Source organism: Diorhabda sublineata, chromosome 2, assembly GCF_026230105.1.
Source record: "Diorhabda sublineata isolate icDioSubl1.1 chromosome 2, icDioSubl1.1, whole genome shotgun sequence".
In the NCBI taxonomy this organism is placed as follows: domain Eukaryota; kingdom Metazoa; phylum Arthropoda; class Insecta; order Coleoptera; family Chrysomelidae; genus Diorhabda; species Diorhabda sublineata.
This window is the reverse complement of record NC_079475.1, coordinates 28,982,945-29,005,778: the sequence shown is the minus strand read 5'-3', so window position 1 is coordinate 29,005,778 and position 22,834 is coordinate 28,982,945. Positions and strand designations below refer to the sequence as shown.

Sequence of the window (22,834 nt, the reverse complement as noted above, 5' to 3'; positions counted from 1 at the left end):
CAACATTTCCTCTAAAACTCCACGAGAAGCCGAATTCTACATATTCAATCTCTATCAAAATATGGTTTGACACTGACAATATGCGTATTTGTATTAATCAATAGATCACCTACATCATGAACATAATAAATCTTAGAAATAATAGAAATCTTTCTTGGATAGTTATTAATAACTGTGAGAAGGTTTGTATTTGTATTATGGCTCGTTATTATGAGAATTAATGTTAGATATGCCCAATATTTTTGAGTGAACTATTGTAGTTGTGTCTCTATAGGTATTTGGTTTTAGCCAAATTCCCACAACAAATAGAATGGGTTCTACGATTTCTTGATTTCTGTTGCAGTTTCTGCATCATTCTTTCGTTTTTCTTTTCTCATATACTGAACTAAGATCTGCCCACCATGGACACCGAAAAAGGGTGTGCGCAGTATCATATACTTCCTCACATTATGTACATATGTCATTTATCGCCATTTGCATGTCAAATAAATATTTTGAAAACATTGTTAATCTGATAGAGGTTAAGTCAGGTAGCGATCTACTTCCCCGTGTGTTGTTTTAAGCTAAGTTTTTAAATGTGGTATGAGTTGTCAAGTCCATTTCACATACTTCCCAGTATACAACTTTTTCTGAAATTTTTGCTCTAGCTGCTCCTGTATGTCCTCCTGGGACTCTCTCATACGGCTCTGTGTTTTTACTCTACTACTTTGCGTTACATTTCTGTTAAATGTTGCAGAGTCCTGTATGGGTACCGCATACAGTATTTGATAGTGCATAATTGTTGTGAGTATTATTTTTTGCCCCCTTTGGGTTTTCCAATGTTTGCTATCAATTTAATTAAGGCAGAAACAGCTTTTTTTGTCTTGTTAACGTGATAGTTGAAGGTCATTTTCCTGTCTTACCATAATCACAGGTATTTAATTGCTACTCCTAGTGTAAGAGATTAGCACTAATGATCTTCAAGCGTTAAATATCAACTATCAAAACTATATAATTTTACTTACTACCGTGGCTGCTTCCAATACTGTCTTAACAATACACGAATTTCATGTTTATCGCATTCCATACTATTCATTATAAAAACGTACTGCGTCGTCAAGAAACAGAGAGATAATTGCTCTGTTCTGTTTCTCTCTTTTCCATTGATAACTTGAGCTAGTTTGGTTGGAACCACTTTACCACTCTTTGCAGCGTTTGCTATATTAGTCAATACTGTTCAATACTACTAGGCAATATCATCCACCAAACGTATTATGGTTGCACTATTATGGTTTTTTGAATTCAGTGTGCTTTTCAAAAGGTTATGTTGGCGTTTTTATTTCTTTGTGTTATCTTTATGGAGTACACATTTATAAGCCGTTTTATCCTCTTAGTATACTGTTTTGTAATAATAACTTTTGTTATATGTATTGTGAACAATCTACAACTGTGCGTTGGAGCATTTTTTTATTTTGGCAGTATCACGTGTCGAACTTTGTTTTTAGAATTAGTGTAGTAATTTTTTTCGACAGCTTTGTATTAATTGGTATTTGTCTAAGATTTATTATTTCGTAATTATTTATATATCGTAATTTACCTCTTCCTTGTCGAATATCCGGCATGGCGCGCCAAGCTTACCAATGAATTAGTTCATCTCAACGATCTCTGTTTAATTGTGCTCTCCCTTGCTTACTACTGGCGTTCCGAGCCCAATCGCTCGCTAAATCAAGGGTAATCAAATCGCAACAACTAGGGACACCGTTTCTACTGTAGTCAAATAAAAGGCTACGATAATTTCAGAAGATTCTCAATTACTTGTGTGGATGGTTGGGCATGCTTACGGAGTTGTATATCAACTAGAGTATAGTTTTGACGAACCTGTTATGTTATATTTGAACAATTTCAAGAGCTTATAAGGAATTCTAAACAAATCAGTAATAAACATGCTTTATTATTTGCTAAAATTTGTATCCATTTAATAATTTTTGAAAGTTAATCTGGCAAATATATGCATGGTTTGCTGAAGAATTCTATTAGTAAAACGTACTCAATAGTTGGTAGTGGCCCGAAAGGTTTCTTGGTTAAACTCCAATGTAAACCCAAATTATGATACAGTCTTTCATTTTCATTATTCAAAACGTTTTTTAATCGATGTTTTATTTTTTTATTCATTATTACACTCGGATAAACTGAAAATCCGACAGTACAACAAAAACACAAGCTGCTTACAAATAATATTTTCCAATTTAGAGCAATACTTTTTCTTAATACTTGGTTTATCCTTTTAATAGTGTATTTGTATTCGTCAGACGAAGCGAAAGAGATTAAGTTGTTTGGCATCTCTAATGGAAAGTGGTTACATAATCCAAATATTGTGATATTTCCGTCAGGCCTTATTACGACTGGTTCTCTTTGGACACTGAGGGACATTACAATGTAGCGAACCTATTATTTTAACATGCTATGTAACTAAAAAACTGACATTGTCAAATTTCTTCTCCCTCCAATTTTTAAATAAAACTTGAACTATGTACATATTTTGTTTATTGAGTGAAGCAATTCCATGAAAAATTTAATAATAATAATAATAATATAGATCCCTTGCGATTCTTAACGAAGAAGTAGAAACTTAGAGGTTATACGTCATTATAATTGACATTTATAAATTATATATTTATGAAAGGTTGAGATAAGGAGCATATCATATGGGAGACAAGTGTTCAGCTGTATATAATAAATAACAGTTCAAAAAAATTTCAAAATAGCGCTGGTGTTGAGGAAGGGTTTGGTATGAATGTAGAAATTGTAGATGAATTGAGGTATGCCCAGTTGGAAAATTAAATATCATAGTTTATTATTAAAAAATTTTACAACGTGCATTGTACAAAATTGTGAAAAGTAAATAATATTTGGCGCTCCCTTCAAACTTCATCCTGATGCTAACATAGCGCAAACCTTCTGCATTTAGACGGACTCACAGACATACACAGAAATTGTTGTCCTTACCTTTACCATCCATAATATATTGTAATTGAAAAGTGTTGACGGCTAAATATTTTTTATGGTGCCGAGATGTGGAGATACCTGTTGATATTGACCTTGAACTTCTGTAGGTTGAACTGTACGGAGACGTGTTTTGGTGGCTAAACACTTTTCATATACACAGTGTGTTAGTTTTCTCTTTATCCTCCATGATAAAGAGGGCTTGATACAATCAGATGAAGTCGAGATATCTGAATATATCTTCATTATTCGGCTTTCCTTAACAGGTTTCTTGAGACACAAATGTGTTTTTGTCAGATTGTCAAATATACAATGTTGATTTAGTTATCAAAGCCTGCTCAAAATATGGTCATCATACCAAAAAATCATTTCTTTTTTTCTCTTCTCAGTCATTTGTACTAAATCTGGCGAATATCCATTTGAACTTTAATTCATTAATTTTGGCCATTGCAATAACGGATGTGCGACCTGGTGCATTGTCTTGATCAAACAATACTTTCTTCTTAACCAAATGCGGCTGTTTTTGCTTGATTTCTTCGCTCAAACGTTGCAATAATACTCGCCGTTGATAGTTATTCCTTTTCCAAGATAATCAATGAAAATTATTTCATGCGTATCCCAAAAAACCGACTCCATAACCTTGCCTGTAGATAGAACGGTCTTTGCTTTCTTTGGAGCTGATTTTACCTTTTCGGTCCATCCTTTGTTTCGGGTGTGAAACAAAGGCCTACGTTTCATCCATGGTTATGAATGTGCATAAAAATTAGACTTTATTTCTGTGAAACATTGCCAAACACTCGATGGAAACATCTTCACGAAGCTGATTTTGTTCCATGGTAAGCAAACGCAGCAATCATCTTGCGCACAGCTTTCTCATGACCAAAGTTTCAATTAATATGCGATATGCTTCAACATTTCTGGAGTTGTCATCTCATTTGGTCGATCACTGCGATACTGGTCGTACGGACTTTGCTACCCAATATTTTCCTGTTGGTAACGAAGGACCAGTCTCATCCATAGTAGAATCTAGTTCAGCTTTTAAATTGGTTGGACTAATGCCTTCAAATAAAAGTATTGTATCACATAACGATGACCAATTTTTTCCATGTTTACAAATTCACTGAAAACGTTAACTATTTTAAAATTTTTACATGTTACATGCAGCAATATTATTTGCAAAAAACTATTACCATTATGTCATAATATAGTTCCTGCATATACGTCATTACATTTTGGTATGTAAAACATTAACAGTAAATATTCTAAAAAATAATATCAAAAACAAATGTGATATGATCTGGTTGGCCGTAATCTTTTACTAATTCTAGATTTATTCCAAATTGATTGTGTCCAAGGTGTAATAAACCTTGTTATCAATATTTTCAAACTCTCTCAGGGTCTCGCCGCTGTTTATAAAAAACATATCAATGGTGTCGTGAATGCCCCAATTTTTAGAATTTCATTATAAGCGGGCAGGACCGGCTTCACTCGTGGACGAGTTCGTAACAGTAATAAACGAAGGATTAAGACAACTTATGACTGAATTTATTATTAACCACAATCTAACTACACTACGAATGATTAACTTAAAAAGAATATTGTAACGTTTTTCGTATTTATTTACCTCTTTCTATTCGTGGGGTGAATCAATAAACACTGTCTTATACGTTCTTAATTTATTTATACGTTATACACTATTTTTAATAATTCATTTGAAGATATCACTTAAATAATTACTGCGATTACTTTACTAATTTGTTCTTTTCACTATGACTGTTTATTTTAACCTAACTAACTGCGCTACATTACGTACTTATATACCTATCCCAAACAAAGTCTCTAAATATAGAACAAAAAGAAACAAATAAGTAGATCTTATAAAAAATTGTCTACACTCAAACATCAAACGAATTCACCAAATTTTTAACTCCTCTATATATCAAAATATATAAAAAATTACCGACTAAAAGTAATTATCTCTTGAAGTTTTGCTTGATTTTGTTAATCAATTCCTTCGAGTGGAATATTTATAAGTTTTGAATTTATTGATAAATAGTGAAGAAAAGTATCTGCCACAATTTAATTTTTATATTTTACTCTACATATTTCTGTATTTTCACAGACTGGTAAATATGAAGAACCAACATTCCTGTCATCAGCTAGCCTTCGGTTAATAAAATCTATGCTCCAAGTTGATCCTAAAAAGAGAATTACCATTAAATCATTAATTTCGCATCCATGGCTTACACTCGGGATACTAAAATCCATAGAAGTGACAAGTCAGAATTCTAGGGGATATCAACGTGATTGCGTCGAACTCATGGCTAGACATTACCACGTGGAAAATAAAACGATGTGGCAGCATCTAAAAAAATGGAAATATGACTATCATACTGCTACTTATTTATTATTGTTATATAAAAAGAAGAAAGGATCCAGTCTTAAATTGAATGATGCAGCAAAGAAAGCTTCTGTAGATATTGATAAGGTAATATTTAATCAAAAGTACTTAATATACGAGGGCCGTTTTTTTTAACCACCGATAGGCTATAAATAAAAGTTCATATAAAACAACAATTTTATTACTAAAAGATTGGTACACTTACAGTTACTTTTAACATAATCACCGAAGCGATTGAGACATTTGTCATATTTGTGGACAATCTTTTCAATACCCTCTTCAAAGAAAGTTGTCGCTAATGTTCAGTAGAATTAGAGTACAAAACAGACCTCGAAGCTTCTGGAAATTCCGTAGACAAAATAGTAATTATGAATCTGCGATTTTCTTTAACCATTCTGTCAACTTGTTGAACCAGGTCATCTGAAATGACAGATTTTCGTCCTTGGCCCCCTTCATCATGCACATCATTACGGCAATCTTTAAACTTCCAACACCATTCACGCGACTCATTCTTCCATGGATATCTGTAGCATCATGCCCTTTGGCCTGTAGAAAACGAATCACACTTTATTTCTTCCGATTTTTTACTGTATAAAACTTTGAAACGAAAAACGCATACAATTATGTAAATACCTAACTACCAAGTACTTTTATAAATATATATTTCTTAGTCCACAATCATGTTAGACCTAACGACTTCATCAAAAAAAATAACATGCCATTTCCAAATTATAAAATATTTTTTTCCCTTTTGAAGAATAACAAGTATAAATGAAACTCTTGGTACAAAATGTTTTTGTAAGTGCTTGAAACCATAGATATGTCGGTGGTGGATTTACTAGCAGGCTGCGTGGGTTATAGTCCAACAAGGGATTTATAATTGTATATCTTAGCGGCACCTATAATCAAAAACAATATTTTCAATGAATTCATGGTTATTTTTGGCGCTGATTCTTTATATTCCAAAATATTTGTAAATTTAATGAAAATATAACGTTTTTAAATTAATGGTGCTGCTAGGGCTGCCACCCGTATTTTGTAATAAAGTAATGTACGTTGTTTCAGGTAATTGTACTCTATACTTTATGAGAACAATAAAGTACGCAAATATACTTTATTTCGCATCTTTATGGATAAATAACTCTATTAAACCAACTTTATTGTGGAGATATGTACATACTGGTCAAAAGTTTCTGCCCACCCCATAATCCATTCATTAAATTTCAAAATAATACACTATATTGTCAAGCGAAAGTCGAAACAGTATGTCTTACAAACCAAAAATAACAGTGTTCATTATTTGTTTACGAGATTTATAGTTTATTGACAAGTGTGACAAGTTAAAACTTGTAAGTACCGGCTGATTCGTTTATTATTCTTTAACCGTGAACTATTTCTTCGGTGTTTATGATTGTAGTTTAGTCCTAGTTAGCCCTGTAAGACGCAAGAACGTGATGTGATTTATACTTTTATGACCGTTCATATTTGAATTGTTTTCGTTCTCGCAAATTCAGATATGTAAGTTTTTAAATAAGTGAAACCAAGAAACTACTCGTGCTTTAATTGCAAGTCTTCACGGTCTAGGTACCGTGGACTACAACGTGAAAAAAATTTGCATCCACCAGGAGCTATGACGATAGAAAACGTTCAGGGCGACATCGAAAAATCACAATCATAAGATGAACGTATTATATTAATCAGTAAAAGTGATCGACGACTTATGGACTTATAGATTGCAGCTGAGATTATGAGTCTAGAGATCTCTGTTTGAGTACTTCTACAGTGAAAAGGAGATTGAGAGAAGTTGGCCTTTTTGGAAGGGTGGCAGTGAAGAAACCTCTTTTAAGACGTCAGACTAAAATTAAGAGATTGCAATGGGCTAGATTCTCAAACACTACACTACGATTTGCTAAGACAAATTTGGAGAAAAAAAATTTTTAGTTGATGAGACAAATAATAATTTCGATGCATTGACAATTCCACATATTTTGTATTTCTGAATCTTCACATTACTGGCCGGCTATATGGAGTACATATATTAAAATGTTGTGTTCAAGTGATATAATTAAGTTACTAGCATTGGGCTTTTAACACGTTTGTTATATGAGGCAAGCAGGAGATAGGCAAGAGAAATAAATCGTTCTTTTCCCGATTCTAATAACAAAAATGATGTCAACAGCTGAATAAAAAAGATTACGAAAATCCAGATATTGTTTTGCGATTTCTATATTTTTATCCTTTCTATAATTTATTTTTCTTGTTATGGAGCTATTTTACTCGAAATAAATTATCCTAATAATGCTCGTGTCCCATTTTTATTCCTATCAATATTCAGTAATGTACATTGTTTTTCATTGACTGATTTTTAGGAAAGTACCTTCAAGAAGAGGCCAGTTCTTCGAAGTATAAATTCACCATCTGCAGTAGAAACTCCATATAAAACTACTGATTCACAGAATATCAATGAGACCAACATTTTTTCTACAAGGTCGCAAAGAGAAGCCGGAGATGCTTGCAATAACAGTACACCAAATCACACTCCAAAGAACACAATTAATAATTTCGTAGAACCTTCGAAACCATCTATTATAAGGAAACCTTATAAAAGATTAAGAAGTCCTGGTCCTGATGACATGTCACCAGGTTAGTTGTTTTATTGTAACTTTAGTACAATACCTTTTCCTGCAATAAAGTAAGTTTATGGTTTATTGTTATTGGGTTCAAAATCGAAAAGGAGTAGAGAATAACTGATTGCCTCCACGAGAAACAATGCATCATCTTAGTGCTTGTACAAAAAAATTAAATATGAATATAAATAAAAATGAATATAGATGTAAATTCACTTGAAATTCACTAGCAGGTGTCTTTCAATTCATGCACAATGGCGTTGAAATTAGTAATTAATCCATTCTTTAGTTAAACAAAATTATTTCAAAAATTATCTAATTTGAACAAAGACACCCAGCAACATTTGTGATCATAAATAGTCAATATTTGCCGAGGTTTTCTTCCAAGATTATTAAACATCGTAATAAACTCATTCCAAAGAACAAAACAGAAAAATTCCATTTCAAAGTTCCAGAGAATGACTCTCATAAATTTGCAGTCCTTGCGGTACTGCGGCCTTGCGACCAGAGTATGGTTTATTGTGAAGAACAATTCGCTTCTTGCACCTATCCCGCAGCAAATACCAGCAGATGTCCTTCGAGATCTTCAAAGAATAGATGATCATCTCGCATCGCAAGATGCAAGCGGTACACACCATGAAAGATAAAAACACCAACAATTAGACTATACTCGATACTAGACAATCCCGAACCAAATATCGTCGTTAAAGTGTCACTCGAAATGCACAAGGCATTAGCGGAATTTGAGGGCAGAAACCCTATACGTCGTCCAAAATTAACTATGCTGAGCACCAAAAAAAAAAACTCAAAGAACATCATTGCAGGAGTCGACTACAATACGCTCGAGCGGCCTCATTCACTTATTTATTGTGGAGCTGTTGCAGTACTCCGTCTACATAATCAGTAAATATACGTGATAAATAACATAATTGTGCACAACCCTCTAAACGCTTGAGAAACTACATTAGACAAATTTTCAAGAAAATAGGTACTCACACACAGCACTCAGAACATCAACAACAGTTGCTTGAGTATATTGATCTGCTCCTGCATAAGCTGAAAGCGAAATCCAAACGTTTATCGCGATACATTAAGTGCACAAAGAAGAAGCTACATAGTAACACTTTTCATGGCAACCAAAAAGTATTTTACAGGAAACTTGTAGCTACGCCCAATAAAAACACCAATCAACCTATACCATTGAAACAGACATGTAGTCAACTCTCAAAATCCACAGGAGAAATGCCAACTGGATAGCAGCCGAAGAGATGCGATTAAATATTGTTATGATTCAGTTTGACGATTTCACATTAAAACAAATCACCGAGGTACTCCAAAATACTAACAACTGGAAAGCATCGGGAGTCATATTCAAAATTCCAGAGCGTGCTAAGGGAATTAGCACTGGGTTCCATTCATTTGCTTCCAAAGAGCTCCCAGACGGATAACCCCACTCAGTACAGACTTATCAAGTGCCTAGCCACTTAATATAAGATACTTGTATCACTAACAGAATTTATAGGCACGTAGAGGAAAATAACATCATAGCAGAGAAACAGAAAGGTTGCAGAAGAGATCATCAAGGGTGCAAAGAACAACTTATTATGGACTCTGTAATACTTCGGCAAGCACAGAGAGATCACCGGAATACCTTATTTCTGGCTTGTGGAGGTCTTGCAGTCCACCCAACTACTGTGAACTTCCTTTCAAAAACGATGAAGGGATAGCGAACGAACCTACATCTTCAAATTGGCCCAAACTCCCTCAGTACTTATGAAATACCCATTCGTAGGGGAATATACCAGGGCGACTCCTTGAGTCCGTTGTGGTTCTGTCTTGCAATGAATCCCCCATCTACCATGCTCAATGATACATTAAAGGGAACAGAGACACCAACTGTACCATCTCCCATCTTCTATTTATCGTCGATATCCAATTATACGCTGCGAATAAGCGTCAAATCAATCACTTTCTCGATATAACACATCGATTCTCTACCCATATACATATGGAGTTTGGGACTGTCCAAGTGCAAGACTCTACATATCGAGAAAGGCATTGTCATGAACGGAGATGTGCAACTTCCCAACGGAGATATCGTACAGGCGTTGTAAAACGGAGAAACCTATAAATACCTAGGATTTCAGCAGGCTAAGTTACTGGATCACAAGCAGCAAAAGTTAGAATCCAGGATCAATACACCTAAAGAGTGAGGTCACTTATGAAGTCCGGATTAAATGCAGGCAACTTAGTCCAGGCAATCAACACCTATGCCACGCCTATTTTAACGTACTCTTTTTTGAATTCTGAAATGGACAAAAACAGAGCTAGAGGATATTCAGAGGTTGACTCGAACAATGATGACGAAGAACTACAGCCACCACCTGAAGCCATCCACAAGTAAAACAACATTACACCGAAAAGAGGGTGGGAGGGGTTTGATTGACCTTCTTAATCTTCACTCTCGACAGGTAATGAAACTACGTGAATTCTTTCATAGGAAATCAGAAACCTCAACTCTACACCGGATTATATCCAAGGCGGATAAGGATTACTCACCCTTCAACCTCGCATCTCCAGAATCTGACTTAAATATAGTATTGGACACGACCTCAACCAACCGCATGCTGACAAACAGATGGCTTACTAGCGACATCTCTTTTCAGAGACCGAAGGCTTCATGATAGCTATCCAGGATCAAGTTATTAATATGAATAACTACAAAAAAATTATTATTCAGGATCCGAACACAGATAATGCCAACAAATATCAGAGACCATTCAACATATAACATCTGCTTGTAGGGTGTTAGCTAATACCGACTATCTACACCAGCATAACCAAGTGTGAAACATCATCCACCAAAAACTGGCCAACAAATTCGCTCATCAAGATCCAAATTAGTATTACATCATAATCAGAAATTTAAGTCGTTAAATGTTTCAATGATTATTATATTTCTTGAATTTTTGTCAATTGCATTATTTAAAAATCTAGGAGTGGTGTATGAGCATCAAATATTTCAGTTTATGTTCGGACTCTGACCATCTATCTCGCCTCTTATTGGAAATTAGAAAACGTACATAAATGTATGGAGTAGATGTTATTAAACTAGCTTTTGCTTCTTCTTTTATTAGAATTTGCACTATAATTTGAAGTGGTTGATGGTATTGGACAAACCTCTTTTAAAGAGACAAGCAAAACACTTTTATCAGACTTTATCTTGGTAGAATCGGATAATGCTAAGGGAATTGCTATAGATTTCTTAGGAATATCCAGTACCAAAATCTAAAGTACCCTCATTTTCATTATTAGTTCTTTTCTGTAAAGGCGGATTTTGTTCTTCTTCTGATTATCTATCCCACCTCTTATTGAAAATTAGAAATCATACATAACTTCCATCACCAGGGCTATTTAAAGACAAACATAAAGCTTAAGAATACATTTTTTCACAGAACTCAATTGTATGAAGAACATTGAGCAAGATATATTATGGTTAATGAATCCCATCCTCTTTGAATTTGAAAAAATGCATGCCAATGCATCTAATGTCCAAACATTAGACATAATTATTTGAAAATATTTTTATGAATTTAAGTGCATCCTTCTTATAGCATAGTATGTAGTGAAGGTGAAAAGCAAGTTTCTAATAAATACCATTTACGAGCCCCATCTAGTTACAATTGGCACATCTCACAACACAACACAAAAAATATTTAGAGAAGAAAATGTTCTTCATAAATTTGTTGATAGCTCTTTTTTATTAAGCATTTTGCCAACGATTACAATATAGTTTACAAAATCAATAATAATCATATATAAATAAATTTTCACAAATAGTAAGCAAACTTTTCATCTCTTTACATTGCCTTTTGTTCTTTTGGGTAAAGCTCTTGACAATCTATTGTGAATCCATATTATATTTCTTGAATCTTGGCTTTCAGTTATTTCAATGATTTTGCATGAGTTGCATGGACTTTCGTTTTAATTTGATACCATAGAAACTTGTGCAATAGGTTACGGACTCTAACAATATAATACTGTTGTTCCTATACAATTTTAATTCTGTTTTGATTTATGTTTTGCTTTGTCACCAGAGCTCAAAGGTGACAAACATTAATAAGAATGGTCAATTATTTATTGGTATTGACAATAGCATTTATGAAGTATAATCTCCAGATACCTTTGGCCTTCATCGACATCCACACCATAACGTATACTGAAAATTTAACTTTTTGCTACAGACAATGCCTCATTTCTTTCATGTAGGATTCTACTCCGACTGTAGCCTACAGGGGATAGACACACCTTTTTATTTTTGTTGAAGAAAGCGGTAATAATTCAATTTTTTCAAATAGTTTTATATAAAAACGATAGGGCGCTGCGCTGTGTATACATTTTACCTCAAAATCTTAAGTTTATTTGAAATAATAATCATTTCTTTAAAACAATAAAAATTAAAAAAGTAACTTTTTGTTGTTATCAAAATTGGTCTTCTAATATGAGATAGTGTGATGCTCCTAATAAAAGACTGTCTCATATTTGGAAACCTAGAGAATATAAAAATAAAGAGAGGAACTTAAAGAAAATTATCGTTATCATTCTGCTAGAATTAACAAATATAAGGATTAAAACTGTTACAATACTGAAATCTAATCGAAAAGAAGCTCCTTTTTCCTTGATTTTTCTCGCACCTAGGTCAAACAAATTGTTTGTCTTCAACCTATCTGCATTCCTACTGGTATCACATAAAGGAAGCAGTACATCTAGCTCACTTTCCACCTCAATTGTCTTCGGAAAATTTTCCCTGACAAAACACATTCAGCATCATTGTTATCCTCCTCATAAGTTGGGTTCTCAAGACTTTGGTATTTCACTTTTTTTGGTATGGAGTAGATGTTATTAAACTAGCTTTGCATTCCATTTTATTAGAATTTGCATCATCATTTGAAGAGGTTGATGGTATTGGACAAACTTCTTTTGGAGAGAAAAGCAAATCACCTTTATTAGACTTGATCTTGGTAGAATCTGATAATGCTGCGGGAATTGCTATAGATTTCTTACACTTAGTAAGATCCAGAGTCAAATCTAAAGTACTCTCATTTTCATTATTAGTTCTTTCTTGTGAAGACGGGTTTTGTTCATCTACCAAAACGTAGACTATTTGCAAGGAAAGAGACCTGTTTTCCAAAAAGAATTGATTGAAGCTCCCATTGCTTCCGCTCGATTATATGCTTTTCGAAATAGTGAGCAAATGTTGTTTGTCACAATTTTTCCTGGGTTGTTTTTCAAATTAGTCTCCATTTCTTATGGGTAGCACACAATTGAAACATAATACTCTCTGGCCATGTCTATGATTTCTATGTTTCTTCTGTGGGAATAGTGACCATCCGGTATTAACATAGTTGGATCATCTGGTTGGTTTAGTAAATTTAATAAAATGTGAAAACCACTGTGTAAAAATATCGGGCGGAATCCATCCAGATGGATGGCAGGCCCATATTGCTCTTGTAGGTGCACCTTCCATTAGATGCTCCGCCATGTTTTTACTAGGAAACACTAATAAGGATGGAACAAAAGTACCAGAAGTATTAATAGATGTTTTTTGAGGTTATTGCACAAACCTGTTTTTTTCCCTTCTCCGTTTCGTCAATGTTGAATAGTCTCTGAGAAAAAGTAATTTTCTCCATCTCCTTTTTCAAATATTTCGAAAAATTGTGCAACGTTTTCAGCGTTAAATCCTTTAACTCTCGCAACTGATATTGCCTGTGGTGTTTCTACCGATGACTGTTGGTGTCTGGTTAAAAACCCTTTCATTCATTTTTTTACCCACAGACTCCTTTCCACTATTAAAAGGATGCTTTAAAACATCTCTTCTACCAAAATATTTTCTTTCCATTTCAATGCAGTAATCTGCTAGCTGTTTCTACAAAACCTCAGTAAAGCTTGTTTCCTACCCAAAGATATTTTGACAAGATCTTGCGCACTTCTGTTGTCTTTCACATATCGTTCAATGGTTACTAAAATAAAAAAAAATTGCCAAGAAAAGAGAAACAAGTAAAATTAGAAAGTTTTTATCTAGTCCATTTTAAAATACATGCACCACTTGGCATACATGACTGTATATTAAAATAGACTACACCTTTTAGAACATTGAATGTTTTGGAGTCAATAAGGTACCCCATCTCTTCTTTCTGTAGTAAGAGCTCTAATCACGAAATTTTTATCCCTCGTGTTTCCTTTTTTTCAGGTTCAGTCATTTGCAAAAAATTCTTAAAAAATTAAAAGCGTTCCAAATATACAGGGTGGCGCAATAGAACATGCATACTGCATCACCTTTTTCGTGTGGTAAACGGTGCGTGGTTGGATAGTTGCGCTCGTGGAATTTTAGTAGCCATGAGTCATTTCGATGGAAAGCGTCGCGGTTTTTGTGTTCGCACGTTTTACTAGAACGGTCGTTCATACGTCTTGACAAGGCGACTCGGAATGTGGATTAAGACACTTTAATGAGGCTCCGAGTGCAAATTTAATTAAAATAGGGGTTAAGCGTTTTGAAGAGACCAGTTCCAAGTTTAAACCACCAGCAAAAGGTCGTCCAAGAACATCAAGGACCACAGACAATATTGATGGGATGAAGTACGAAAAAATCCGCATGTGTCTACTTGGAAGCGATAGGAGGCTTTAAACTTGACGCGACGAAGTTTACAAAGAAATTTTGAAGGTGGGTGGTCTTAAACTGCATCATTATAAGCTCCAGTTAACATAGGAATTAAAAGATACCGACTTTGGAGCAAGGGTGGCAATCGTCAACAGTCCCTTCCCCAACCCCTCAAATCAGCATCCACCATTCACCATTTTCCAATCGTTTAATAGTTTGTTTCAAGAGAAACTACAACTCTTTTCTGTTTCCCAATCATACAGTAGCAACACAGATGTCAATAAAAATGGCAAAAATATACACACACAACCACAATTAGCGCAAGTGCGACTAACACCAAGTTCAGAGCCAATTATGTCTAGAATGTGTCATCTTCCCCCTCCCACGCTAGCAACAGCTAGAAGACGCCAGTAGAGGCGGACCGCGCTTAGTACTGTATAAACAAATAACCAACGCGGCTCCCCGTAGATTTATATAATTTTTCGCGTTTTAAGAAAGTTACTAGCCTCCAGTTAATAAATGTGTTGTAATAGAATAGATTCCACCATAACATTTATATCTGACCCTGATAGGGTCAAATTATGTATGGTCCTAACGCCTTTGTCTGTGTCAGTTTATTTCGAGTCAAGAAACAGTTTGGAAGAGAAGGGAATCAATCTAAGAATTGCCAAAAGTAACAGATGTGCAGGCAGCCTAAAAGAATATTAGCATCGAAAGAGATATCCAAAGAGGAAAATACTTAGTAGAATCTTTGGAGGGAAGCAGACAGAATTGGGATGGGAGAGAAGATTAAACAATGAAATTTACTCACTTTTCAATGAGTCGCCAATCAGCGCGGTTATAAAGACAAGAAGGTTACAATGGCTGGAAGTATTGGAAGAAGACCTCTGAGAGAAAAACATCCAGAGTTGGAGAGAAAAAACAAGGGACCGAAAGAAATGGTGAGAAATTACAAGGCTATGGACCTAAATGGTCTTTAACTCTAAAAGTTGGTAAATAACGAATAATTCGATAGCTCTCAAAATAACACAAAAAGACAATAGTGTACCAAAGTCCATTCATATCTTTCAAGAAGACTTAATTGGCTACAATCTTTATGGAATGTATGCAGAACAAAAAGTGCCAACGTTATTGTCGCTTTCACAGGGACTGTTTCAGGAAAATGATGGTAAGATTACTCTACATCGTTTCAGTTTTTTTTCAAAGAATAGATAAAAGGCAAGTTGTAATGGAGTTACAACGCTTGCAAAAACTCAGAATAGAATATCTCGAAAAAATAAATTCAGTTAGATTGGAAAACCGAAGGATAATTTACCTAGATAAAACTTGGTACGATACCCATTATGCATTAAGTAAAGGATGGGTTCAAAAACATGTTACGCGAAAGCTCCGTCTTATAAATGTATAAGGATAACTATTCTACATGCGGGGCGAGAAGAAGGATGGATAACAAAATGTCTACTTCTAACAGTCAAGAATATTTTGGATTCCACCTTGGATTGTCACTGAGATACAACCGCGGTAGTTTTGGTTTCAAAACAAATTAATGCCGAGTACACCGCTGAATAGCTGTATTGTCGTGGATCATACATCTTACCAAAGTCGCCAAAAGAATAAGATACCAGGTTCCAGTAATAGAAAAAGTGGAATATAAGAGTTTTTTTTATAAATATTATCAGTTATAATGTTCAACAATTGTTAGAAGTTGTAAAAAGTTATAATTTTTCAAATGAATATCTTCGTGATAAAATTGAAAAGTCTTTATAATCCGATTGAGTTGGTATGCCTTAAACTAAAGTTTAATGTACGTACTCACAATAATACTTCTACTTTGAACCGTAACTTGATCGAATTAATAAAGATGGAAAGTAAAAATGTAACCGCTGAAAACTGGAGAAACTGTATTCAACACGTGAAAAAGTGAGAAATCATGTAGATATTTTTTTTATAACAAGTTTCCATTAACAATCAGAAAATTTTATACATTCTATGGGTTAATTTGCTAGCGAGTGTTAGATAATCTACAATGTCTTGGCGAGGCCTACATCCAGTGATACTAACCTAACCTCTTCTACCTCATATTAGGTCTATTGGCTAACATTTTTTCAGTCTTTTCAAGTTTCTTGGCGTTAACAATTCCTCTAGTATTGAATTTGGGTGAGCTTCTATAGTTTTGTGGTGTTTGATTATCCTCTCTTGGATAACTTCTTGTACAGTGGGCACTCCCAAGTCCACAGCTCTATTTCATATGTTCATATAGGCTTGATGACAATTTCTAGGTAAGGACTTTGTTTTCAAGTGAGACTTTGGATTTTCTCCCTACCAACCAATGTAATTCTCTTGCTTTTATATCAAATTGTTTTTTTGTGATGTGCTACCTCCAGTTAAATTTTTTGTGTAGGTGGATATCTAAGTACTTAGCACTATCTGCTTTTGGTATTTCCGTATTGCTTAACTTACCTGGTGTATATATATCCTTACGTAGCGTGAATGTTACATTTATTGATTTGGTCTAATTTATTTCAATCCTCCATTTTTGTAGCCACTCCTGTAATTGGTCAAGATGAGCCTGGACATTTTTTGCTACTGGCTCTTGATCAGTCGAGAGGATGACTGTGTCGTCAGCGAAAGTTCCTATTGTTGTATACTTTGTCTCTGGTATATCTGATGTATACAGTATGTAAAATAGCGGGCCTCGTACACTATCCTGTGGCACCCCTGCTGCTGTAGTAAAATTTTCGGAATTTTTCTCATTAACTTTCGTTTGGAAGGTTTTGTTGGTTAAGAAGGATTTCAGAAGTGGGTAGTAGTTTGGGGGAAGAGTTCTTTTCATTTTGCATAGCAGCCCATGATGCCATACTCTGTCAAAAACCTGTCCGATATCAAGGAAAATAGCGGTGGACTTGTTGCACTGTCAAATGTTTTTGTCGGAATCCAAATTGATGGCAGGGGATCCAATCCTGTGGATGTAAATCTTCATTTATTCTATGTAGGAGTAATTTTTCAAGGAGGTTGGACATTATAGCTAATAAGTATCAGAGTCTTAGAATTGCGTTGTAAATGTATGTCAATATGATCACCCCTTTTGTGGCAATTCTTACAGCATTTTGGCGGTTATTTTCGTAACCAAAATTGTGTCTATCATTATGTTTCCTCTTTAATACCAATTTTAAAATTTAGATATGATAATATCAAATGATAATTGATCGCATAATAAAACAAGGGGAAATGAGATGTTACACAAAAATTAAGAAAGATATGGATGTCATCTGTGAAACAGAGATTGAACTATTATATGAGTTGCGGCTAGAAACTTATAATCGAAAAGAATTGGTATGTCCGACATATAGATGGCGGTATCGTTATTTGATTCGATTTAAAATGTATAGTTGGTATAGTTACATTTTTGTAAATTAACAAAATAATTAGAAAGGATGAACTAAAATAGTTTCCTTGCAAAAACAAATCCGTTCCTTTTCTGAATTAAGTATAGAAAGAAATATAATTGCAAGAAAATATGATTTATAATTCTAACATTTTGATCTCGTCCATATAGATGGCGTTGTTGAATTCAGGCGAATCTGAGTATCAATAATAATTCTAGCATTAAGAAACTTATCAGGGGTGGAATCAAAATATTTAATATGGAAAAATGGATATAATATGCTAATTATGTGACTTGAATACAATGGTTTGTTTGTTTATGTAATCTTTCATGTTGGAATTTCTGGAACCGATGATGATAATCATACTGAGCACACTATTCACACTACCACTACACCAACATTCATAATTACACTATATCACGCTCATTTCGATAGCCATGTTTATATAGACCAGGGTAGAAACCCTTAAAAATGATAAAAAGTGAAAAAAAATGATAGTAGGATAAAATCCATTGAAAGAGAAGAAGAATATAATAAAAAGAAAAGAAGAAATAATTTATTGGTGATATGAGATCGCAAAAGGGGAAGGGGGTGAGTTTTTAATGGTAAAAAACTGTTTATCTCGATTTCCTGTAAATCTACAAGTCTTATGGAAAAGAGTTGAATTGCAAAGTTGTAGGTAATAAAACGATCTAAAACTCTTGTATCTACACTTTTCTCACCTGACCTCAAAATTTATCTGAAAAAATCAAAAAAGTTTGTAGTTTTTGGTTTTATATTTCTATCTTCAACAAAAACCTTATATCAACACAAAATTTGATGAAAACTTACCTTTTTATGTTCTAAACAGACTGTAATTTATTTTATTTTCGATTTGAAATATTTATTTTTTCACCTTATTTCGATTTGATATCAAAAAAGCACCCTAATTTTCGAACGAGAACTCTCCCATCAATATATCAGCTTTTTAAAAATATTCGGCGAATTTTTTGTTCTTTGAAATCTCTACTTTCTGATGGGGTAAGAAATTTTATCATTATCATAGTAAATTTATCAGAAACGGCATAAAAAATTTATTTCAATTTTTAGATACTTATTAAAATTTTAAACTTACTTTTGGTCATCAATACAACATGAAATCTCACGTTATCTGTGTAATTTGAGTTGAAAATTTCAATCAATAACGAAGATGATATGATTGAAAAAAAAATTCGGATGCAACTTTTTTTTGTTCTTTTGCCTTTTGTGAAAAAAATTATTATGGTTATAATAAACTTTTTTACACCATCAGAAAGTAGAGACTTCAAAGAACAAAAACCTCACCAACTTTTTTAAAAAAGCTGATATTTGGACAGGAGGATTTACGATTGAAAATTAGGGTGCTTTTTTGATATTACGTCAAAGATAAAAATTAAAAACCAAAAAGTGTCAAAACAAAAGTTGTAGATCATTTTATTACCCACAACTTTGATATTTGATTTTTTCCATAAAACTTATTGATTGCTGGAAACCGAGATAAACCGTTTTATACCCTTAAAAACTCACTCCCTTCCCCTTTCCGATCTCATATCGCCAATAAATTATTTTTCCTTTTCTTTTCATTATATTCTTCTCCTTTTATAATAGGTTTCATCCTACTATTATTTTTTTTGTTTTAAAAATTATCGACCCTGGTCTTATCGTAAACTGTTTGCTTTCATTCTCTGAAGACGATAATTTGGGTATCGAAATGTGCATCAGACAGTGTAATCAAGTGTTGGTGTAGTGGTAGTGCAAACAGTGTGTTCACTACGTCGTATATACCTTACATGCGACAGTTGGAATAGAGTAAAAAATATTGTAATTTCAACAGTAATTTTTTCAGGTGTGAAGTGTAAATGGCGCAACTAAATCTAAACGAATTAATATACAATTTGTGATCCAAACCAATGATAATGCTTGCTTGCTTAACAATGGAAATGTGCATCAGATTTTAAATTAATCAAACTACTCTTATATAACAGTTTTTAATAAAGTAGAACTTATTTCGTTTTTTGACCACTGTAATGTATTTCGTGAACTTTCTGGAAAAGTGGAAAACGAAAACAACGGCAAGACCAACCATAACATACAATGGTAGAACTGGACTTGATGCAGAGAAAACGAAACTGCTATTAGAAACAACCAACATTATGGTATTTTATAGAAGTCGACAAATGCTCTTGAGCAGCGGTAGAAAAGAATAAACCGAACATAGGAAATCACCGTGCTGCCACTTAAATTCTATGTTAGGACTTGGGGACCTTGAGAGTCTTCCTCGTTACCTTCTATTCTGCATTTGATACATTAATGCTTTTCTCGGCCACCTGTTCTGCTCCTGTTCTGTTCCATCCTTATCACATGTCTGTACCAGAGCAGTTGCTTAGTCGGTATTCTCTCTGAAGTCATGTATACTCGACCTGTTCTTCGTCGTATAACTTCATTCCGTATATGCTCTGTTCTGGACATCCTGCATGATCTTCTTAAATAGTCTATTTCCACAGCCCCTATATTTTTCTTTTGTCTATTCGTTAGTTGCCAACACTTATATCCATACGTTAAAATAGTTTTCACTATAACTTTATATATTTTCACTTTTGTCTTTAGTTTAATTTTTTCTGATCTCAGCAATTAGTTCAGAAAATGTGTAGCTTTTTTTCCTTGTTACACTCTCTCGTCTTTTGTTGTTCCATCTTCTGAAATTATGCTTCCTAGGTATTTGAATTGTCTACATCGTCTAACCCTATTTATTGCAAATCGAGTTTTCCTTGTGTACTTCCTACAGGCAGATATTCTTACATATTCATATTCAAACCCCATTTTTGCATATTCGTCGTCCAACTTTCTCAGCATATAATCTGCATCGTCCTCGTCGCCAGCTACTCGTATAATAACTTGGTCGTCTGCGAAAAATATAGTTGTTACGCATTTATTCTTTACCTCAATTTCCATTCTCGCAATTTTAGTTCTCCAACTAGATTCAGTATATTTTAAATAATGTTGGTGATAAACTGCACCCTTGTCTCAAACCTTTCGAACGCAAAAATGGTTTTGATAGGGTATTTCCCAACTTGACTACACCTTTTGACTTTCTGTATATGTTCTGAAAATCTCGAATATGAACATTGATGAGGTCAAATTTCGTCAATATATCGAAAAACGTTTTCAAAGGCACCGTATCGTAGACCTTTTCGAGATCAACAATTACGAAGTGAGTGGCTAAATTTCTGGCTTTACCTTTTCCTAGTTTTTGCTGTAAAAAATGAATTATTATCAATACATGAGCGTCCCGCACGAAATCTGTACTGTTATTCTATATCAATCGTATTTTTTTCAATTATTTGTCGTACAACCTTCCCATTGCTCTAGTTTCACTCTTGCCACGATAATTACCACATTTCATTCTTATCTCCTTTCTTGTATATTGATGTAATATACGCCATATTCCAGTCTTCTGCTCCCCATTCAACGGGCACTTATTGAATAGATTTGTTTTAATTTCGTGTAATATTTTCAGTCATGTTTCAACAACTCAATGAGAATATTTCCGTGTCCTGTTGCCTTTCCATTTTGTGAGTGTTGTAAAAGCTTTCCGAATTTCGTCTACTGTTAGCACTTCTACTCCTTGGTTATGAATTTGGAAATCATTATATCGTAATTCAAATTATGTTCTCTTTTCCGTCGACAGTTGATATTATTCTGTTGTTTTTTTTTTCTTTCTCTTGTTTCGTATTGTTTTCCACGTCTTTGCTATATTCATTCCTCCAATATACCTATCAATATCTTCAAATTTCTTTTCCCATTTTCTATTTTCACTTTTTGTGAATTATTTATCCATTTCTTTATTCCAGTACATATACAACTTTCTGTCTTCTGCTTTATGTGAGTTAAGGTATACACTTTTAGGCTTTCTTTTTCTTTTGTGTCAGCTCGTTTATTGTTTTTGTTTACCATTCCAATTTTTTTTTAAATGTGTTTCTTGGTAACCTGGAGATTCTTCATCCGCTACCTGCATGTATATCTTTATCTGTTCTCCACTCGCATCTTGAGTTTCTATGTCTGTAATTTATTAGCTAGTCTTTGTTTATAAAGGAATTGACTTGATTCATGTTTCAAGCAGTCTAGACTATATTTAGTTTCATTTTGTTTGCCTTGTGGGTCCTGTTGTTCCACTTTTCTTCTAAACTCTTCTATACTCCATTACTACCTTTGCCACAACTATATGGTGATCAAGTTAATCCACGATAGACTCTTACATCTATTATGTTTCACTGTGAGTGCTGCTTTTTTATTACATAGTCTATAACGGTGCAGATATTGCGTCTGATCACAATCCGCTGATTGCGAATATAAAACTTCGTCTTTCAGAGATAAAAAAAACAGCTAATAAAAAATATATGAACACGAGGAAACTAATAAGAGCCGAACATCTTAAACCAACCAACCAACAGGGTGAGTTGGGAGGAGCACATCAAACTCTAGGAGTGTATTTTACACGTGGAAATAATGTAAAAATACTCATGTTCTTATCCGATTTTCATTTGTATTCAAGTTTGGAGTAATTAAAAATGCTCATCTAGCTTTCCACTTATATCTGAATTTTAACATTATCAAAGTATGCCATGTTCGAGGCTCAAAGGCATTTGATAATTCTGACGTTTTGATGAACTGTAAATGTACAGTGAACAGTAACTGAACGTTTAATTTCGAATTTATGTGATTGTTAGTGTTAGCAAAATGCCAGATACTTATTCAAATTTAG

The 22,834-nt window shown here is 33.9% G+C and overlaps 1 protein-coding gene across 1 annotated transcript in view; it reads left to right on the top strand.

Moving 5' to 3' along the window:
- Window positions 1–22,834, top strand: part of LOC130440491 (maternal embryonic leucine zipper kinase-like) — a 114,021-nt gene that overhangs the window by 17,404 nt on the left and 73,783 nt on the right. Inside the window, exons 4-5 of the mRNA XM_056773673.1 lie at window positions 5,105–5,470; window positions 7,753–8,026. Of these exons, the coding sequence (XP_056629651.1) occupies window positions 5,105–5,470; window positions 7,753–8,026 (640 nt within the window). The remainder of the gene's footprint in view (window positions 1–5,104; window positions 5,471–7,752; window positions 8,027–22,834) is intronic.